This window comes from Clupea harengus, chromosome 4 (assembly GCF_900700415.2).
Source record: "Clupea harengus chromosome 4, Ch_v2.0.2, whole genome shotgun sequence".
Taxonomy (NCBI): Eukaryota; Metazoa; Chordata; class Actinopteri; order Clupeiformes; family Clupeidae; genus Clupea; species Clupea harengus.
The window spans coordinates 8,329,232-8,348,771 of NC_045155.1; the positions used below are offsets into that span (position 1 = coordinate 8,329,232).

A 19,540-nucleotide genomic window follows, 5' to 3' on the forward strand; every position below is an offset into this window, starting at 1 on the left:
GAATTCCACTGAAATGCAGGTACAACAATAACTGATTTGACAATTCACAACACGATTCCAAATCTTATTTGGACTCATAAGATGCATTTTACCCTGCTCACACTAAGCCCAAGAGTTCCTTGCTCATGATCTATCTTCTTAGAGGCAATCATAGTGCTTGTTCCCACGGTATCTGATTTTTCTGTAATGGGGGATTTACGTAAAGCACCGACCGGCCGCTGACGGAGAGATATGGGCACCCACGTCAGGCATCAGCCCTGTGAGGTCAGAGGGCAGGTCTTAGGTGACACCCAGGGGACTGAGCTACCAGGAAGCTGAAAAAGAGCTCAGCTCCAGTAAGCTGCTGTGGACAAGGTTTAGAGAACCCAAACCCCTCATATTCACAAATACTACAGGAAAAAATAAAGGTACTGATAATTTCTATCATATCATGACGCGAAATAATGCTCTGCATTTTACGTGTATTTGGTGTCGTAACTTCTAAATATTGTCCATTCTCGTTTCCACACTAATTACTTAAGTGCCATTTGTAAAACAATTAAAACATATTATAGCATTATGCAGAAACAAGTAAGGCACATTGCTGTAGAGGTCACCAAAAGGTCAAAGTTGTCATCTAAACAAATGATTGTAGTGTGCTGGGTCTCTTTTGGTAGTGACGACAACAGAGTGGCTTTTCGTTGGCAGCAGCCTATTATTATGACAGACATACATACAAACAGTAGGAGGAACTCACTGGCAGAAACACCCTTCACAATGATAATAATACAGGAATGAATGGACATGACACACAAATGACACAATGGATGATACACATACACTTTTGCTCAACAAAAGAGGAAGACAATAATAACCTACTCAACCACAGTCTTTCACTTGAGGCATGCTGGGAAACCGCACACAGTCTCTTGCTCCGATGCATGCCGGGTGTTTCACTATCCCAACCCCAACACTCATTATATTTTAACGGTGTTGTGTGAACATACATAGTAATGACATACATACATAGAGTATACATACATACATTCTTAAAGTAGATAACACACAAGTTATTTAAAGAAAGGGAGTTATTTTTACCAATTGTTGTTCAGGTGTTGTTGAATGATAATGTGTTCATAGCTATGGAATGCTCATACTTTGTTGTACAGTGACCAAGACTGTATATTTATTTTAACATGATGTTATTGGTAGTATTTCCTAAAGGTTATGTCTCAACCCACAACACGAATCTTCACTGTTGACAAATTCGGTTCCCATGAGCATCTGAGAAGAGTGCCGTTCGCTGCTGGATTCTCAAAATTCAGTCAATAATGAGTGACCTGTTGTGCATCACTGGTTTTGGCTGAAAAATGATATGAAAAACATTCTATGAAGCTTCTGGTGAAGTATAATAGACGTCTAGCAAGGCTGGAAGAAGAATACAAAGAAATATGTCTGGCCCATTAGGCAAACCGAGTAGCTGTGTTGGGGCTTCCCTCCATTGTACATGGTAGAGTGCAACTTAATTATAAACAGATGTTGTTTGAAACCTCTATGACGAAAGGTGGTTCCTATCAAGTCCCGCAGTAAAATTCTGGGCTCAGTCCCTAGAACAGAGTGTGTCTGTTTTTGTATACCTCCTATCAAATGTCTCCTGAGTCCAGTACTCAACCCTTGCCTGTACATGTTACTGACAATTCTAGTTGGCCTTTGCTCAGTGAACCAAATGGCCTCTCCATGAGAGAGTTTCCCACTAAGGAGGGCATGTCTCTTTTGGGTCATTATTTACTCCCCATTACCCTCTCTGGTGGGCATGGGAAACTCATCCATCATTTGTGCTGTTATGGTTATACTCCCTCATGTTGTTGTATTCCCTCTCAGTGACATGCTCTGGCAAAGCATACGCGCTCTGACTAGATCTGGGCTGTGGACTCAAACTGCCTGTGAATGCGGGCACTGTTTAAAAAAAATGATGACGTAGGAGTCACACTGCAGAAAAAGCTGTTTTGTGCAGTCACCAAAGTCTCCACTAGGTGGGGACTTGTGTATGGGACACAGCAAAAGTGGAGCTGAGGCTTATACAAAAATTATACTGTCATTTTTTCTAGTTCTAGTTGCCAATATCTTCATTCTAATGCTCTGCCTGATTGTTCTGTCATTGTCATCCTGTTGACATATTTACAACATTGTTGTAATTGTCTGAGTTGGAAACTAGTCTAAAACATCTGAATTTGCTAGATGATGTGTTTGCACACATTTTGCTTAAATTAAAAGTTACACAACATTGGGGAGGAACACAAGGCAATAGAGGATGGCAGGGATTGTACAGAAGGCAAAGATAATGTGTTTTTTTAATTATATCAAAATTGAGTGTGGATTTTTGTTTGGAATTACAACTACTGTTGCTGTGTGGGACTTATGATGATTATCAGCATTTTAGGAGTATGGACGTCATTTTATACCTGGAAAGACAGTTGCTTCAGCTCAAGGAAGTACTCCTGGAATGATGTCACCTAGGTGCAGCCATCTTTGCTTTCTTGGATTTAGTTCTGGAGAACTAATAGAGATCTTATGCTGATGATCTGCACTGATGTGATCCAGAACATATGGTCTTAAATTTATAAAAACTTTGCCCTTTCATGAGAATCATGGAAAGTCATTAGAACAGACATTAAGAAGTGTTTGAGTGGCGTAGACTGATTTCAAAGGGGTTACATTGCTTTCTTGGATTGCCCTCTGTACTCTTGAGATGACCATGGTAAATTAGACTACTGATTGGCTTGTTACCAGTTAATCCTCTGAAAATGACATTAGTTTATTCCAGGCTTTTGTGATTGAAGGAATTGACTTTGAAGACTGAGGTCAACAGCCCTGTAGAGACTCAGATTCTCAGATCCAATAACACAAAGGCCATTTAGAACAGGGCAGTATAATACATTGTCCATGAGATGACACTGGGACAGCAATGGAATACTGGCTTCAAACATGATATTATTATTACATTTTGTTTTCTAGCTGAGGTTTATCTTCAGGTGAAACAAAGACACAGAAGAACAATTTTCTAGGAAAATCTAAAGGACAAAACATTGCATCAGTAAACAGAAGCACTGTGTCCATTGTTGTTGTTTGTGCTGTTGCTTTTGTAAAACTTCATCACAAATCATAACATCCCCCATACATCACCAGTTACACACACAGTGGTGATACCAGTGACACCATATTTGAAAAGTTTTAAATGTCATTGTCAGTGTCCCTGCTTTCCATCTCCCCCTCTCTGTTTGTGTGTCATGTGTGCTTTCTCTGTGTCTTTGCTGTTAGATGTTTTCCTTCAGATCCTATTCAGCGGTCATGCCTTGATTGATGTATTTATTTGTGCCCTAGTGGTTAAGTGGAGGGCAGAAGGGGAGAGGAGTGTTGCATTGACACTGGAGGGCGGCCTTTAATGAGCTAATTAGCATCAGTTGGTTAGCCAATAGATTATGGTTGAAAATCAAATACATTTCAGCTGACTAAAAAGGGTTTTTACACTAACATTGCAATTTCTAAATTTTTCTGATATTGTATTTCTGATAGTAGGGGTAATGGATTTTTATTTTTCGAATAACAAAGAAAATGAACACACCCCACTGGGAAGGCTAATTGCCTCCTCCAGCAATTTCCCTGAGAGTTTTTATAATGGCCTTTTGACATTTATGCTGAAATTAAGATTGGTGGTTAATATCAGCCCTAGGAGTTTTGTTATAAAAAGATAAAATACAGGTTTTCATCTCAAATTGTGAAGCTATTGCATACTCTAACACAACCTTTTTGTCCCTGGAAACCTTACACTAAAAATGAAGATAGAGAAAAACAGATGAATGAATTGCACAGGAATGATGTGTGATATCTTTTGAGTGTACCTTCAAAGTTGTATCTTTACCAGAGGTCTAGTAACAAGTTTAATTCTTACAACAGAAACTGTATATTGCACCTTTAAATTATGTTTTCAAAGCAAAGTTTAGGAGGAGCCCTTGGGAATGACTGACAGCTGTCACCCACCCCACTTCCATATTCCTGACGATTTAAACCTGCCTTACCTCTCCCTATGTCACGCACTCTGGCGTAGTTAAGTATTGTTTGACTCAGCTTCCCGTAGGCAGACATTTGGAGATGGAGCTGGAGCTGGAACTTCATGGCTCCTGGCATAGTTCGTAGAGGATGATGCCATACCCCCAAGGCTTAATCCAGGGGTCCCTCGGGTAACAGCTGCTCCTTCCACAGACCATGAGGAACGCCCCACAGGATATGGCAGGACTCCTCGCCACCCAGCCGTGGCTCCCAGAGTCCGGCCTCGGCAGCACCATACTCCTGTCTGAGGCTCTCCTCGCTCCACTCGGAGCTGCTGCAAAGCCAAGGATAGTCCCATCCATTGGACTGTGGCGCGTATCCACAGCACCCTCCACGCCTGTGGCATCCCATTCCAGAGAGTCTCCTGACCCAGTCCAACATTGACCTGAATTTTGGTTATCCAGCAGTAACCGTAGCAGGTTCAGTGCGGCCATCAGCCCAACAACCAATACATGAATTCTAACTCTCCATAGAATTACTATCTCCGCCTTTCTGTTTGCTTCTCCAGTGTTGGGCATAGGCCCCACAGCAGCTCCCCTTTCTCTCCTGGCCCAACGGAGCCGGATGCAGACCCCTCTGTGGCCAGCTCTGCCCAAGGGGGTAGTAGAAATGCATACCAGTCATGGGTGAGTGAGTGAGTGTCAGAGGCCCAACTAGCATTACCCTTCCATAGATTGCCTTTATTTCGGCTTCTTTGTACATCAAATAACTTTACTTCCGAAGTGTTCTGTCCCTTTATATGAACATTGTTATTTTCTAGAGAATCACAACACTGTATGCCTGGCTCTATAACCTCATAACTCACTTTTTGGCCGCGTAATAAACGTTTTTCTCCAACTATGCTAAAAATGACATCGCAAACCTGCAACACACAAGAGAAGCAAGCAAGATGTAACTGTACTCTTGGGGAATCTAATCAAATCTGTACCAAAAGTAGTACCGCTTAAGTAGTGACATTCAAAGTCAGATAAAATTAACCAAAACAATTTTGGGTGCACAGCTACCAGGCAGATACCGTGTTTCTTCAGGTGCTTTGCGTCGATGAGAGGCCTAAAAGGACCAAGTGCCCAATCCGGTTTCAGTGCTCGCCCATTCAAGCCCTATGGAGTGCTGATCCATCCAACCCAGCGACAGCATGGCTCATTTCCTACATCATGCTGCAGTCCACAGCTAACCTCTCTGGAATCCAGCCGCCGACTCTGGTAGCGCCCGCTCCCACCCAGCGACCGCCTCACTGAGCTTTTCACACCCCTTGTGTGCAATGAAACAGAGTTTTCCTATCCGTCTGCCCACTTTGGCCATAGCTCCCCCCTCCTCATGCTTCAGCATTCAAGCCACCACTGTTCTCCACGTCCATCAGGAATCTCATCCTCTCAGGTGCATATGTAGATCTTTCCACTCTTCGGAAATTGCTTGCAACCCCCGCACATCATTGGGATGTAGAATATGGCCTCTTAAATCATCCCGCCCAGCAACAAATGTCTTTTCCCAAGTTGTTGTGTTACGTGGAGGTTATCTCAATTCCTTCCCAACAGATGCAGAGAGCTTAACAAATATATTTCAATAATTGCGGGCTAGCAGTCTCATATGGGGTCAGGGACCCACCTATACCTATGGCCACCTTTTTTCCACCACATGCACAGCGACAGTGAGTCTCTGGAATCAAGTCTCCCATTGTGGAGCATCTGATATTGATTTCCGCAATAGGGTTTTCTTGGGGATCAAAACCACAGCGTCTGCCACTAGATAGTTTGTTCATAGAGTCTTCAGAGAGTCCCTTGGAGTCTTTATGAGGAATAGATTATGCAAAAACAAGGTCCTTTGAACACAGCATGAAATACTAACATTGAGATTTAGATGGATGAGCAGTAATACAGTGAAATCTCTGAGGAATCTGAAAACGGCTCTCTTTATTTCAGTTAGATGACCCTAAAGAAATTACATCCAATAAAAACCTACAAAGGTTAAATTTAAATTCAAACAAGGAACTGAACGCATGATTGTGATGAAATAATTTCAACTTTCTACAGTTTTATTTAGCCACTCTACTGAGAACCAAGCAATAACATTTGGACAAAAAGAAGTACTTGGTAGTATGTGTCTGATGCTTATCTTTGTTGAAGCAGGAGATTATAAATAGTGTTACTCAGAGGTGTAAAGTAACGAATTACATTTACTCACGTTACTGTAATTGAGTAGTTTTTTTGTGTACTTTGTAATTTTTAAGTAGTTTTTGAAATCGGTAATTTTACTTTTACTTAAGTAGATTTTGACTGAAGTATTGTACTTCGCTACATTGGAAATTACATCCATTACTGAGTAAAAAAAAAACATAGTTCAAGAAAGGAAACCGAAAGACGGGAATCGCGCAAGACAATTCTCATTGCAGTGGTGGATGCTGCATAGAGAGGATGGTAGAGTCGATGCAAGCCGCCGGTGTCGAGTCACGAGAGATAGAGATGGAGGAAGATGATAGTGCGGACTACCAACAAGCTGCGGACGACCAACAAGCTGAAGCCCTGAACTTTCCGCAAGTTAAAATTAAAGAAGATGAAGAAACCCCGTATCCACAACTCAGCAAGCAGTTTGCCTTCCAACCTAAAAGAGTCAACAGCTATATAATGCTGTGTAAGCTGTCCCTGCCCCGCCAGACAGAACTTTCTGCTTATAAAAATGAATCTTCAAATCTGCGCAAGCATGTGTTGGTAAGTACAGTATTTGTCCCTTTCCATTAGTAGTTCAGACAGCGTTTTTGTTGTTTATTAGCTTTGCTACAATAAGCAAAATATGCGTGTCATGGCACTTGTAGCCTCATTTTGGCTAGCACGTGCAACCACCCTGAGTATGCTAACGTCAGCTAGCTAGCTAGGCTAGCTATACACTCATGTACCCATCCTTCTGTTAACAGCCGTCATCCAATAGACTAATAATAATCCCATTCCTGTCTTCCATTCGTTTCAGTTCATAGCATTATTATGTTCAGTCTCTCATATTGTGTTAAAAACTGCAGATCAGTCATCAGCAATAAGATACACCCGCATAAACTGATATTAGGCTAATCATTTGGCTGCCTCCCATGCCCTGAAACAGGAACGATGTGAATGCGCACACCATCGTTGTCAGACAGTTGGACAAGTCAATGTCAATGTGTATGTCGTTATCTCGAATTTATCACGATGTGGTGGCTTTGCAACGTCTTTCATGTTCATGCTCAGGGGTCTCGGTTAGCAAGAATTTAGGATTATGAATTGAGATGCATGTAGAAATAGAAAATAATGTTATCATTCTGTATATATACTGTAGGTCTGTCATCTCAAGTAGCTATTTATAGCTATTTCTGTGTTAAGATGCACTCTTGATGGCAGCTCAATACTTAATTGTCAGAATTGTTGTTTGTCATTCTACAGGTCTAGTCTATGTCAGACAACTTGCTGAAGCAAGTTGGACAACATTCATCAGATGAAGATGATTTATTTTCCTCAATGAAGTCCAGAAGGTACAGGGGAGTTAGAAGGGAACCTAGCCTGTGTCTCAGTCAATGTGGATCTGCTGAACTCCTTTCAGAATATCAAAAAACTGTCCCTGAAACTCAATACTGGCCTACCTGCCTCGGCCGCCTGCGAGTGACTCTTCGGCTGTGCTGGATTGCCGTTTACTGTAAAGCGAGCCCGGATGAACTCTACACACCTTGAAAATCAGCTGCTGCTCAAACTCAACAAGAAGTTTGTAGACTAATGCTCTAAAGGTGGACACAAGTAAAGTAACAAAAGTTTTAATATAGTGGGGCAGCGGCATTTTAACTTTTTTATTTTAGCTGTCATGTGGTTCATGTCTTGACATGTCCTCCCAAAAGTTCTTAAATGTTGTGTTGACAGTTTAATGTTTAATGTTTGACATGTTTAATGTCATTGCACTTATATTTCTAAAGATTTCCTTTAATTAAAAATGACTAGTTTTTGTATTGGATTTATGACCCCTTTTCCTTTTTTGCACTATATAGGAGCGGCCCCGATCAAGTTGTTGAAAGTAACTAAGTAACTTTTACTTAAAGTACATTTTAAATGAACTACTTTTTACTTTTACTTGAGTACATTTTTAGATGGGTAATTTTACTTGTACTTAAGTAAAATTTCATCAAAGTAATTGTACTTTTACTTGAGTACAACATTTCAGTACTTTTTACACCTCTGGTGTTACTAACCATAAAGACTTTCATCTTACATCACCATACAGATGTCACCCTAAAATATTTAGGTATTTTTACCCCCAAATCGAAATGATATAAACTAATGTGTATTCTTAACCTCTGAGTGATTCTGCAAACCATAACATGACAGGATCTGGATCAGGGTAACTGTGTACTGGGGCCCTTAAGAACCTTGTGAATCTGGAAAGATTTAGAACATTCACAAGGTTAGAAAAGAGGCTTCAGAAATGCACCTCGAGCAGGTCCCAGAGTAACTGGCATATGAATTAGCTCCATGTTTCTGTGGTTCCGAAGTATATTTAAATATTTTAGTTAACACAATTAAATCACCAGTGAGGGAGAAGAAGTATCTACAGGCATTGACATTTCCAGTGGAGTTCCTAAGTATTAGGACTGATATCAATGTGAAATTAATCCCCATTTCAAACACATGGGGATCATTAGTGACTGCAGGGTTGCATCAGAAAATTATTAAAAATACTAAAACACATAGAATACACAATATTAGGCAATTTTATCTTTGTTTTAAGCGCTCCTTCAGAATTGCTACATAAATGATAGTTTACAAGCATTTGCATTTGTGTGAAAGCTAAACAGCATACCTTACCCGTAAATGGTGTTTTACCATGTAAGGCCAATATAAAGGTGGGCAGGAAAACCACTGGGTGGGCTGTACTGCTCAATATAGATTCACTTAACTTGACCAGATGGCCTCACAGAAAACAGCTGGTTTGTGGTCAACTTCACCCACACTGCTAGTTTTAAAATGAACTTAAAATGGCCAAAGGTAAATTACAGATGGACATTCACTAGATGTAGTGAATTTCCACAGAGTAGTAATACAATTAATTGCTTATTGCCATGGTTGTTATTGTACTTGTGACATGGTGTTGGTGGTAACGGTCCTGATGTGTGCTGCTACTACTGATTAGTGACATTAATCTTCTAGTTTTACTGCTATGTACTGCTTCTGAGAATGAACGTTGCTATACACTGCATAGTCGTCAGTCAATCAATCAAAGTCAAAACCATTTTTTTTTGGACATTTCATCAGCATCTGCAGAGTTATTCATCATGATGGCAGTTCAACTTGAGTTACAAAGATTTTATTGTACACAAACTAGGACAAAGTGAACCACTCAAATTTTAAGAAATTATTTTGCAGATCAAAGGTACTTTATCAGTATTTTCCCACAGTGCTTAGACTTTAGCACATCACATTATAAAACAACAGAATGTTTTTAAAGAGCTGTAATGATGCTGATTAATTGTCTAATGTCCATGCATACAGATCAATGAACCATTCACTGCTGAGACAAGTGAAATTCAATCTGTGCACTGAAAGTATGATGGCCAGGAACAGGACCACTTCTGCGCTGTTTGACTGCACTTAAAACTGAGGTTGTCTCCTCTAAATCTGAATTATACAGCTCTCCTTTGAGGACTTACTTCACCACACATTACCCTGTGGCAGGGTAACAGTGGCTGTGTGAGAAAACTAACACACATTACTTCTTACAAGTCCCTTCAAATTGGTCCATTAAAACACAAAGCCAGTAAAACAGTTTATGGGCATCAGTAAAGAGTAGCTTTGCTATGTGCATGTGGTTGTCCAATACCTTTAAGTATGTGTGATACGATGTGTTATAAGAGTGATAGTGTCTTGATTCTAAGAGACTAAACCTCTGCTTAGTGCTTGATCTAGCGGCCTTCCGAAAATGGTTACCTTTGCAACATCTGCTGTATTTTCTGCATTACAAGGGCACTAAACCAGAGACATATGACATATGGAAACAAAAGAGCTACCCGATAGCTGTCAAATTAGCATATTCACAAAGGCAAAATTCCGTTTTACAACCACTTGTATGTATTATCATGGCATGCATTAACACTCATACAAAGCTAGGATGTCATACAGTTTTTGGCCATGGTTGTAAGCAGCCCTATAAACTGATTGCAAAATACTGGGGTCAAAACTGAAAAATCAGGCCGAGTGAGTAACTGCACTCTCAGATTCACAGAGTGTAGGTTGCACTCTCAATCACCTCAAATGGTTTGGCCCTTTGTATAAATACCACACATGCACATAGCCTAGGACATAAGAGTTGCTATGAATATTTCAAAATATCATTCAGGAAAATTACTTTAGTGACCATGTCCAGGGAGCAAAAAGCTGATATTTCACATCAAAACAAAATGTATCTTGGTGTTTTTGTATGAAATATGATAAGGATTATAGCCATGGATAGGTCATCCAATGCATTTAGGTTGAAAGTTGTGAAAAGACTCACATTTACATCAATGTGGAAATCTGTGGGTATCTAAGATTGTAACACAAAATCGTTCATGGTGAAAATAGAACAACAAATGTTGGGTAGCCGTTTATGGAAATGCCATAGCTCTGAGGGCTGCCCATTTCTCTGCCTGAGCTGCCTGTAGAATAATGTTTTATCCCCAGTTTTGTTATAGCCTGTGCTTTAGAAAAACTAGTGCACAGTCATGCCTGTTACTAATGAGCCAGACAAAACAATTGTGACCACCCAGTGCTTCATCAACCAAATCCACCCACAGGCACCGAAAGTGATATGTAGTGGAGGAATGAACCGTCCAGAACAATGTCAACAGTTCTGATAGCTCAGTCTTTCAACAAATAGGAACACATCTTAGCAGCCTAGAGATTTTTTTTTGTTAAATTGCTACACCCCATTGATAATGAAAAACCTTAGCACTCAGTACTTTCAATTATACACAGACTAAAACTGCTCTGGTAAGAGATTAATCTAGTTTGTGCCATCCTAAGACTTCTGTGAGTACATTGATTCTTCTCTTGACACAGGGTTATATCATCTTTTAATTCAAAGCCTATTTATAATGCTTAAATTTTGGCTCGTTGCTGTGTTGTATGTGTGTTTTCAATTAGCCTCTTCTACATTATGCAGATACATCAACAGATACCAGTAACAAGTACAGATACATCAATAGATACATTTTTATCTGGTAAGGTACATTTTGTTCTCAAAGTGGCATAGAAACTAGGATTACATAAACTAGGAGAATTTAAATGTGACAAGTAAAATAAATGTTGTGTAACCTTATGGGGTCTTTACCCAGATAAAACAATAAATAGCTAAACTATCGTTGGGTACTGGCCACATAAAAGCAATGGAATGTGTTGAATCAGAACCTTTCTCTACAACTGTATCTCATAAACATTTACAACAATCCCAGAGAGTACTATTTTATTTCCACCGGGCATTAGCCAAATAATTTTCTCAATTCCCAGGCTTGCAGTTTGCCTTTTAATCATCATTTCATTATTTGCAGTGAATTAAACTGCCTTTTCCATACATGATCATGTTGTTCAGTGTATGTGGAAAGTGTAGCTTATAATTGTGTGTGTGTGTGTGTGTGTGTGTGCGTGCGTGCGTGCGTGCGTGCGTGCGTGCGTGCGTGCGTGTGTGTGGCTTAGCATTACTTTGAGGCACCAAGTATTACTTTAAGATGTAATTAAATCCAGGAGGGGTAAAATACCCACATTGAAAGTTATGTACTAGTGTTTTTAGCATTACATTTCTGTCAACAGATAATCATCTGCCATTGAAGAATATTCAAACTATTGCAGAATTGCAGAATATACAGAACATTGTGTTTGTGTACTTGAGCTCATACAGATCATGTGTTCCTTCTTTGACCTCTGTTTACAAAAGGCTCACAGATGACTTTTTTTATGCAAAAGAATGGTTATGAAAGGCTATCCTTCATCTGATCTAGACTGTAAACTCAAGGGACATCCGTAACATCACACCTTGCCCACAAATAAATTTGCCAAAGCAAGAATAAAAACAAAAGGTGACCTAAGTTAATTTAGGCATCTGTCAGATCATTCCGGCCAACCAAGGAGGTAGAAAAAGTCCAACAGTTCCCAGGATGCATACCAAGATGAACATCCACAGGAAAATGCGGTCTATGACCATCGCCACATATTTCCAGTCTTCTCTCACCTGTCAAAAAAAGGGAGAGGAAAATAAATGAAATGGTTGTCTCAATTCTCATGGTACATCCTCTAACAGCGTTCAATTTTTAAACTAAATTGATTTTTTGTGGATGACCAGATTTCTTTAAGGAAATACCTGTCACTCATTGCAGGCTAATGAAATATTTACAACATCGGTGTGCTCCCGATACATCAGCCTGCCTCTGAAAGTATGGCACCTACATTTGTTTGTCATCCACTGACATTACTGACACTGCTTAAATTATGCAGTGTATTTTTTCTCAACTTAACTGCACATTTTACCGGGCTGTATGCAAAGTAAACAAGACTTCCTTCCTCAGTAAATGAGAATAGTCAACACTCTGCGCCTGTGTTGGCTCCCGCTGTAATGTGATGCAGTATTACCCATATCTCCAGTGAGAGCCTCCCAATTTACATTTGCCACCACAATGGCTCCCAGACCAAAAACAATAGCATTGTGTTCGGCTGTTCGCAGCAGAAAGCATTTCTACAAATAGAAATATTGCCCTGGCTGCATTTGTGAAATGCACAGTTTTGTGGATTTTCCTTGTGTCAGTCACGTGAGAAGGAAGCTTTTTGTATGAAATGAAATTCATTGCATTTTTCCTTTAATTTCGCAAGATCACTTAAAATGTATTGTTATCCAATGTCGATATTTTATAGAGCTAAAAGGTAGTTTCCTTTTGTTTTAATGACACTACACTGACTATACTAATTCAAACTAAATTCATGTTTTAAAACATGGCTGCTGGTAGCGTAAATCATTGTCAAAATGGGCATATGCACCCACTCAGTTTTATTGCTTCACGCATAAAAGCAAATTTATTTCCATTGGTGATTATTGAAGCCACAGTATTTTGCTGTCTACTTTAAGAACGATGGTCACTAATTTAGTGGGACGTTATGCTATCATATCATAGCACCTACATAAATGTGGCCCATAGAATCTAAACAGTACACCTGAAAAGAAGTGGCTTTGTGGACTTACAGAGAAGTCAGCATCCTCTGCCCGAAGGTGGTCAGCAATGTACTGCACTCCCTCTATGGCCTGCTTCATGGAAGGGGACATGGTGGTGATCAGATTCAGGACTGCTGGCTGGGCCTCTTGTTTTGGTAAGCCAGCATGTGTCGTATTAAAGTTACAATGCAGCTGGTGCTTGAATGGTTCTTCCTCCAGGCACTCTCCTGTCCCTTTCTTCGCAGCGGTGTACTCCCTGTCCAGGCTGTCATACTGGAAGTTGCATGAATGGTAGTGTCTTGAGGCCCTCTGGGTTTGGGACTCCCTCCCATCTTCCTCAAACATGTGCTGCATTGAGCGAGCCTTGGAAGGAAGTGCCCAGCCCTGATTCTCAGTATGGAGGGGGAGGTGACGGAGTAATGGTCCAGATGTAGGGGGAAGGGTGGAGGAGGAAGAGGAAGGGGAGTTGGAGGAGGCTGTGGTGAGGCCCAGCTTGAGCAGCTCCTCATGAAGGATGGAGTACTGGCTGGATGAAGACCTTTGGAAAACAACTCTAGGCTGGGGCTCGTCCTCTTGCTTGTGCTGCTCCATTAGGGGGTGTGACATGGGACCCTGGTCCCGAATCTCTGGGCTGTCCAAGTGGCTGGCTAGGAAGGATTGCCCCTGCCGCACAGACTGGGAAACACTGGCAGTCTTGTGCATCATCTCGATCAGCTTGCGACAGTTTTGTTTGCCAGTGGCTGGTGGGCGCTTCATGAACAGGAAGCGGGGCACAAAGTCGAGGAACACCCAACGCACCCAGTGTGGCATGCCATGCGTCCGTGGCGACCGATGATGCACGTTTAGCACGAAGACGGTGATGATGATCGAGAGAGTCACGAAGATCATGGTGAACAGAAGGTACTCGCCAATGAGCGGGATGACCAGTGATGTGGAGGGGATGATCTCCGTGATGAGCAGCAGGAACACAGTGAGCGAGAGCAGAACGGAGATGCAGAGTGTGATTTTCTCACCGCAGTCAGACGGCAGGTAAAACACCAGGACGGTCAGACAGGAGATGAGGAGGCAGGGGATGATGAGGTTGATCGTGTAGAAGAGTGGCAGCCGACGAATGATGAAGGAGTAGGTGATGTCTGGGTAGATCTCGGTGCAGCACTCATACTTCTTACTGTTGTACTTCCCCACGGCGTTGATAATCACCCACTCCCCGCTCTCCCAGTAATCCATCTGGTCCACATTGCTGGTGATGCTTATCAGGTCTATCTTGGCACGGTCATATGTCCAAGAGCCAAACTTCATCTTACAGTTCTGCTGGTCAAAGGGGAAGAAGGTGACATCAATGCTGCAGGAGCTTTTGTAGATTGCTGGAGGCATCCACTTGATCTTTCCATCGTAGAAAAGGTGAGCCTTTGTCAGGTGAGTCACTGCAAAATCTCCATCAGCACTGAAAGGGAGGAAACAAAGGTTATTAAACCTATCCATGGCCGGACATGTTGGTGAAAAGAAAATATGTTTACAAAGGAGACAGCAATCATTCAAAGCTAATGTCTCAACTAAAATAGGTCCCCCCTGCCAGAAAGTTATTGGATTGGAGTTAATCTAATTAAACACTACAGTAAATGAGCAAAACCACTACCTCTAATTGGATAAGGAAGTTTGTTGTTAATGAAAGATGCTAAATAGGCACATAATGTGTTAAGAAATGGTTCTCTAGAAATTGCTTTCAGTGCAACACAGTCAGACCTGCTCTTTAAGCCTGACATGAATACGTGACCAACCCACTGCTGAACAGCGCAGAAATATGTAGGACATTTTCAATTTCCGTAAACACTAAGAGATTCATGAGTCACCCTGCCTTCATATTGTTTTAGTCAGGATTGATTTTTGAGGCCCCTCAGCTGTTAAATTGCCCTGGAGAAATATAAATTGCAACGAGGAGCAGTTCCCTGAGGCTGAACTGTGACAAAGGCAGGATAATACGGTCACCCCTCAAGTGGACTCATTTTCCCTCGCCGTTTCCCATAAGTACCATGAATGATGGCAGCCCATATCCTCAGACACAACGCTGCCCTCCTTGTCACTCACATGAGAAAAATTAATGAAAAAGTCCATTGTCGATGATGGTCCATTTTAATATCTATAGGCTGTGGAGATATGAGTGTGGCTAGTTTCAATTTTATCTCAGTCCCATCAAAATAGCTCAGGGGAAGTTTTTTTTCTCCCCAGAACATACAGAATGCGTGGCTATTGATCTAAATAATTGAGACCGATAAGGCTGAGAACTGAAAAGGAAGATTGAAAGCAGAATATTACTTATTATAAAGTACGATGTCAGGCCTCCAGATGATTTCTGAAGGGATGCGGATGGAGGTGACATTTTCGTACTCGTGTGGATTCCAGCGGAGCTTATAATCGTTCCATTCCTGTTAGAACAAGGGAAACTGTCATGGGAATGTCCTACCAGACAGGGGAATTGACAGGAGAGATTTCAATTATAATTCTGATTAAATTCCGGTTACTCTAATCAAACCATACTTGTTTCACCCAGACATTAGTGGTCATCATTTGGTTCTTCTCATCCTGGCGAAAAAAAAACAACAACAAGAATTGCATTTAACAAATCATGTGTCAAGTGTCCCTTTCACTCTGGCTACTCCTGAGGCAAAGCAATAATGAAGATGCATTGTACGGCCAGAATGCCAATTCTCTGGAGAGAACATCCTATATACGAGTGTGCCGCTCGCCGCAAGGCCACCCTGCGTCCAGTTCACTGGTAATGTCCTCCTCCTCCACACCTCCGCCCTACTCACCACATCAATCAGCTGAGCAATGGAGAGGCCAAAGTGCACCAGCACCACGTCAGACGTGTTGGCCACCGGCCGGGAGAACTTGTTGTAACGAGTGAAGAGCGTCTTCAGCAGCCTCTCCTCAGCATGGGCTCTTTCCACTCGCCGCGCTGCAGCTGCAGGAGAGAGAGACCAAGACAAGATGTGCAGGGCACATCCAGCGCACAGGGAAACCATGAGCCGTTATTAACTACCTCTCTGAGAATATCAATATGCCAGTACATTTATGCAAAGGTGTATTAATCCACAAGACAGACAGTTTTCAGATAAGCCAAGGATGACTTCATGAAGAATCTTGTCCATTTCTAGTGGCAGTTTACCAGTAGGGTCTTGGGCACTATACATTAACCACCATTATCCTAATTCAGTTATGGACCACCTGCCGTGATGGCTGGGATAACTCTGAATTACTGCTAGATTGATTGGAGGCTTCAGATTCTCCTGAACACTAACACAAAAATATGGTTGTGTTGGAACAGACTTAGGTCTCCTACAGGGCCTAAAACATGCTATTTTGGTGTGGTCAGCTTACTCTTATTCCATGTCTCAGCTGAACATTAATTGCTACCTTGAATTGCACCACTAGAGTGTACACCCTATAAATAGAGAGAAATAAGTTAGCTCTCTGCAAAGGCACCTGAAGAGATAGCTTTCCCTCGGCTTGAGGTAAGGGGACTAATAAAACCACGACCCCCACATGGCATTTGGAGATTGTATCCGAGTGTTTTTTTGTGAATGAGGAGTGATCTGATTGGAGCAGTGCTTTGAGGCACACAGATTGAGACTGTGAGACCTGGTACATTCTCTGCCATAGATAACAAATGTCAGTCTGGTGCTTCCAATAGGTATCCAAGAAGCAGACTGAAACTCAACAATTCAATTTTCTCTCCCTTTATTTGTTATTTTGTGACATGTATATTAGTTTTACAGGTTTCTGTTCATATTAGATTATTGTGAACTATGTCTGTTGTATGTTGATGTATTTGTGAATTTTACACCATGCATAAGAACTAACTGCAGATGATGAATGAATGGAGATTTCACAGTTATATCGATAGACGACATATTATACAAATGAAAATAAATTGTCCACTAATTGGAAAATAATAATATCCCCTAATTTGAGACCAAAGACCAAATACATATGAAACTCTTTTCTCCCAAAAGAGTAAAAAAAAGAATACAAGTAAAATGCAGTTATTGAGGAATGGGTTCAAAAATGAAATATTTAAAAGCCTTTGCAGCTAGTCAATCTATCAATCACTGAAAATGAGAATGTCTTGAATTTCTGCAAATCTTGCCTTATACACTATTTTTGATGTGTTTCGAATCGATATCTTATCAGACAGATACATTTTCAAATCTCCTGTCCTGTGCTCAGTCAGAAAATCCAACTCCCCAACCTTGGGATGCACAAGGAAAGATGAAAAGTGACTTTCAAGTAAGCCATTAATCTTAATTGATTATTGGAAACAGAGCAACATTAAAAGAGACTTTCACTGTTTATATCCTTAAGGGTAAGATAAAAGCAGCATGCGTTCTTTAATTTATTCACACCATTTTATAACTTCTACAGTACACATGTACAGAAAAAGGAAGTCTATGATTTTTATAATGTCCATTTCTATATCTATGGTATCACATAACAGCAACTTTACATAGCTGACAGACCAATTTAGATGACTCATAAAGAGGTTGTCTGTTACGGTCACATCATATCAACAGATTTCACATCAGCTGCAGGATTTGCTGTGCTAAAAACGACAATCTCTGTAGATAGCAACCAGGTCCAATTCTGTAAATGATCAATAAAGCTAAAACTTCAAAAATCTGTGAGCGAGAACTTTTCCAGAGCGGCTTTACCTGGGCAGTAGACCACTGACAGGAGAGTGAGAAGCACACACGTATTCCTGGCTGGACTCATGCTGGGAGAATCTGGATCCGTGGAGAGGGTTTACACTACGGTGTTGAGCGGCGGAAGCTCCTGACCAGCTGTCCACTCAGTTCCGTCAACAGCACGGCAGTCCATTCATACTCTTGTTCATCTGCATTGGTCCAGCAGGTCAGTATAGATAAGCTTTACTTCTGAGTGTTCCTCAGATTCTTCTTTGCCATGCTATGTTAATCAGTCCTTACTTTCCACTTTTCTGCTCACTGCCAGGTTATCACAGAGAGGTGTTCATCTCAGATTTCCCAGCAGTGGATATCTGCCCACTTACATCTGCCAAAGTGTGGAGTTGAGAGCAGCTTCCTCCTCTGGGCTCCAGATCCCTCTCATCCTCCCTCCCCTTTTCTCCCTCCCTCCCTCCCCTCCCTCCTCTCCCCTCCCCTCCCTCTCTCTTCCCTCATCCCTTCGCTCCTGCCGTCACTCCTCACATCTGCAATGTTACAAGAAACCAACAAGGCTCTGAGTGAATCTTTGCTGTAGAGTGATTGAGTCCAATAAACAGAAGATGAATGACAAATTGAGCTGTGTCACAATCATTGAAAAAACATGTCTATGCTTTGTGTGAGGCTTGTTTTTACTCCAGAGTACTGTTACAGGTCTATGGACTGCATGTTGTAGTTTATTACAATTTAATTGACTTATTATTAGACTATTTAAGAGATCTTTATTAGATGGATTCAGTGTTCTAATGTGTGATCGAATAAAGTGACTCAGTGCAACTTGTGAGGAGAAAAAAGACAAGCAGCTAGACAGGTAAACTAGGAAGGCAGCCACCTGCCCTGACTAGTCCATCTGTGCTGTAAGTCTGCCAGTGTGAAGAGACAGAAATAGAGCGAGACACAGAGAGAGGGTGAAAGAGAGAGAGAGAGAAAGGGCTCAAATGGAAAGGTAGGGCATACTTTCATTAAAACAGATCAGGGTTCATTTTCCTTTCCTGCCTTTAGTCTTGCCCTTTACAATGACAAAACAGCCTCCTGCTATCCAATGTCTGATTGCTCTGCTTGTATTTTAAGTAAAGAAACTTTAAGGAGAAAATGTTGGGCTGTTATCAATTGTATGCTTCATAAAGAGCCGTTCATTTCTATTGGTGGTTTAATTTCTTCTTCTCTGTAACTGGTCGGAGTTTTAGGAATACTCTAGGTATGACATTCAGGAGTTTCTTGGTTTCTGACTGAATGTGACATGAATTGCATTCTGAAGTTAGTTTTGGAATCATGATGTAAGATTTAGCAATGCGTCTTTCACAATGATGACTTTCAGTTTGGGCAGTAGTCGCTATCCTGCCTAGAGGCATTAATTCATTACATCAAGACATGGACCGGTGTACACCAAGTACCATAGCATGAAGATACTGGTCAGCTGCAGAAGGAGAAAAGCTCATGTACCATCATTGTTCCATGTCCAAATATATTTCTTCTCTCTCTCTCTCTCTCGCTCTCTCACTTACACACACACACACATTTGCTCTCCCCACATAATT

General features: G+C 41.2%; 1 protein-coding gene across 1 annotated transcript; it reads right to left on the reverse strand.

Moving 5' to 3' along the window:
* Positions 1 to 9,604: 9,604 nt before the first annotated feature.
* Positions 9,605 to 18,402, reverse strand: LOC105906770 (neuronal acetylcholine receptor subunit alpha-2-like). The gene is made up of 6 exons (XM_031566007.2): positions 17,976 to 18,402; positions 16,077 to 16,228; positions 15,802 to 15,846; positions 15,580 to 15,689; positions 13,297 to 14,710; positions 9,605 to 12,294 (listed from the first exon to the last, which is right to left on the reverse strand). Exons 1-6 carry the CDS (start codon positions 18,034 to 18,036, stop codon positions 12,169 to 12,171), a joined length of 1,908 nt encoding a protein of 635 aa, XP_031421867.1. The 5' UTR covers positions 18,037 to 18,402; the 3' UTR covers positions 9,605 to 12,168.
* Positions 18,403 to 19,540: the final 1,138 nt, after the last annotated feature.

What these genes read in the sequence shown, in the direction of transcription:
- LOC105906770 (XM_031566007.2), bottom strand. Translation starts at nt 18,036, where the DNA reads ATGAGTCCAGCCAGGAATACGTGTGTGCTTCTCACTCTCCTGTCAGTG. An exon ending in TTGCTCAGCTGATTGATGTG is followed by an intron (nt 15,847 to 16,076) that starts GTGAGTAGGGCG and finishes TTTTTTCGCCAG; the next exon opens with GATGAGAAGAACCAAATGAT. An exon ending in CAGAGGATGCTGACTTCTCT is followed by an intron (nt 12,295 to 13,296) that starts GTAAGTCCACAA and finishes TTTTTTTGACAG; the next exon opens with GTGAGAGAAGACTGGAAATA.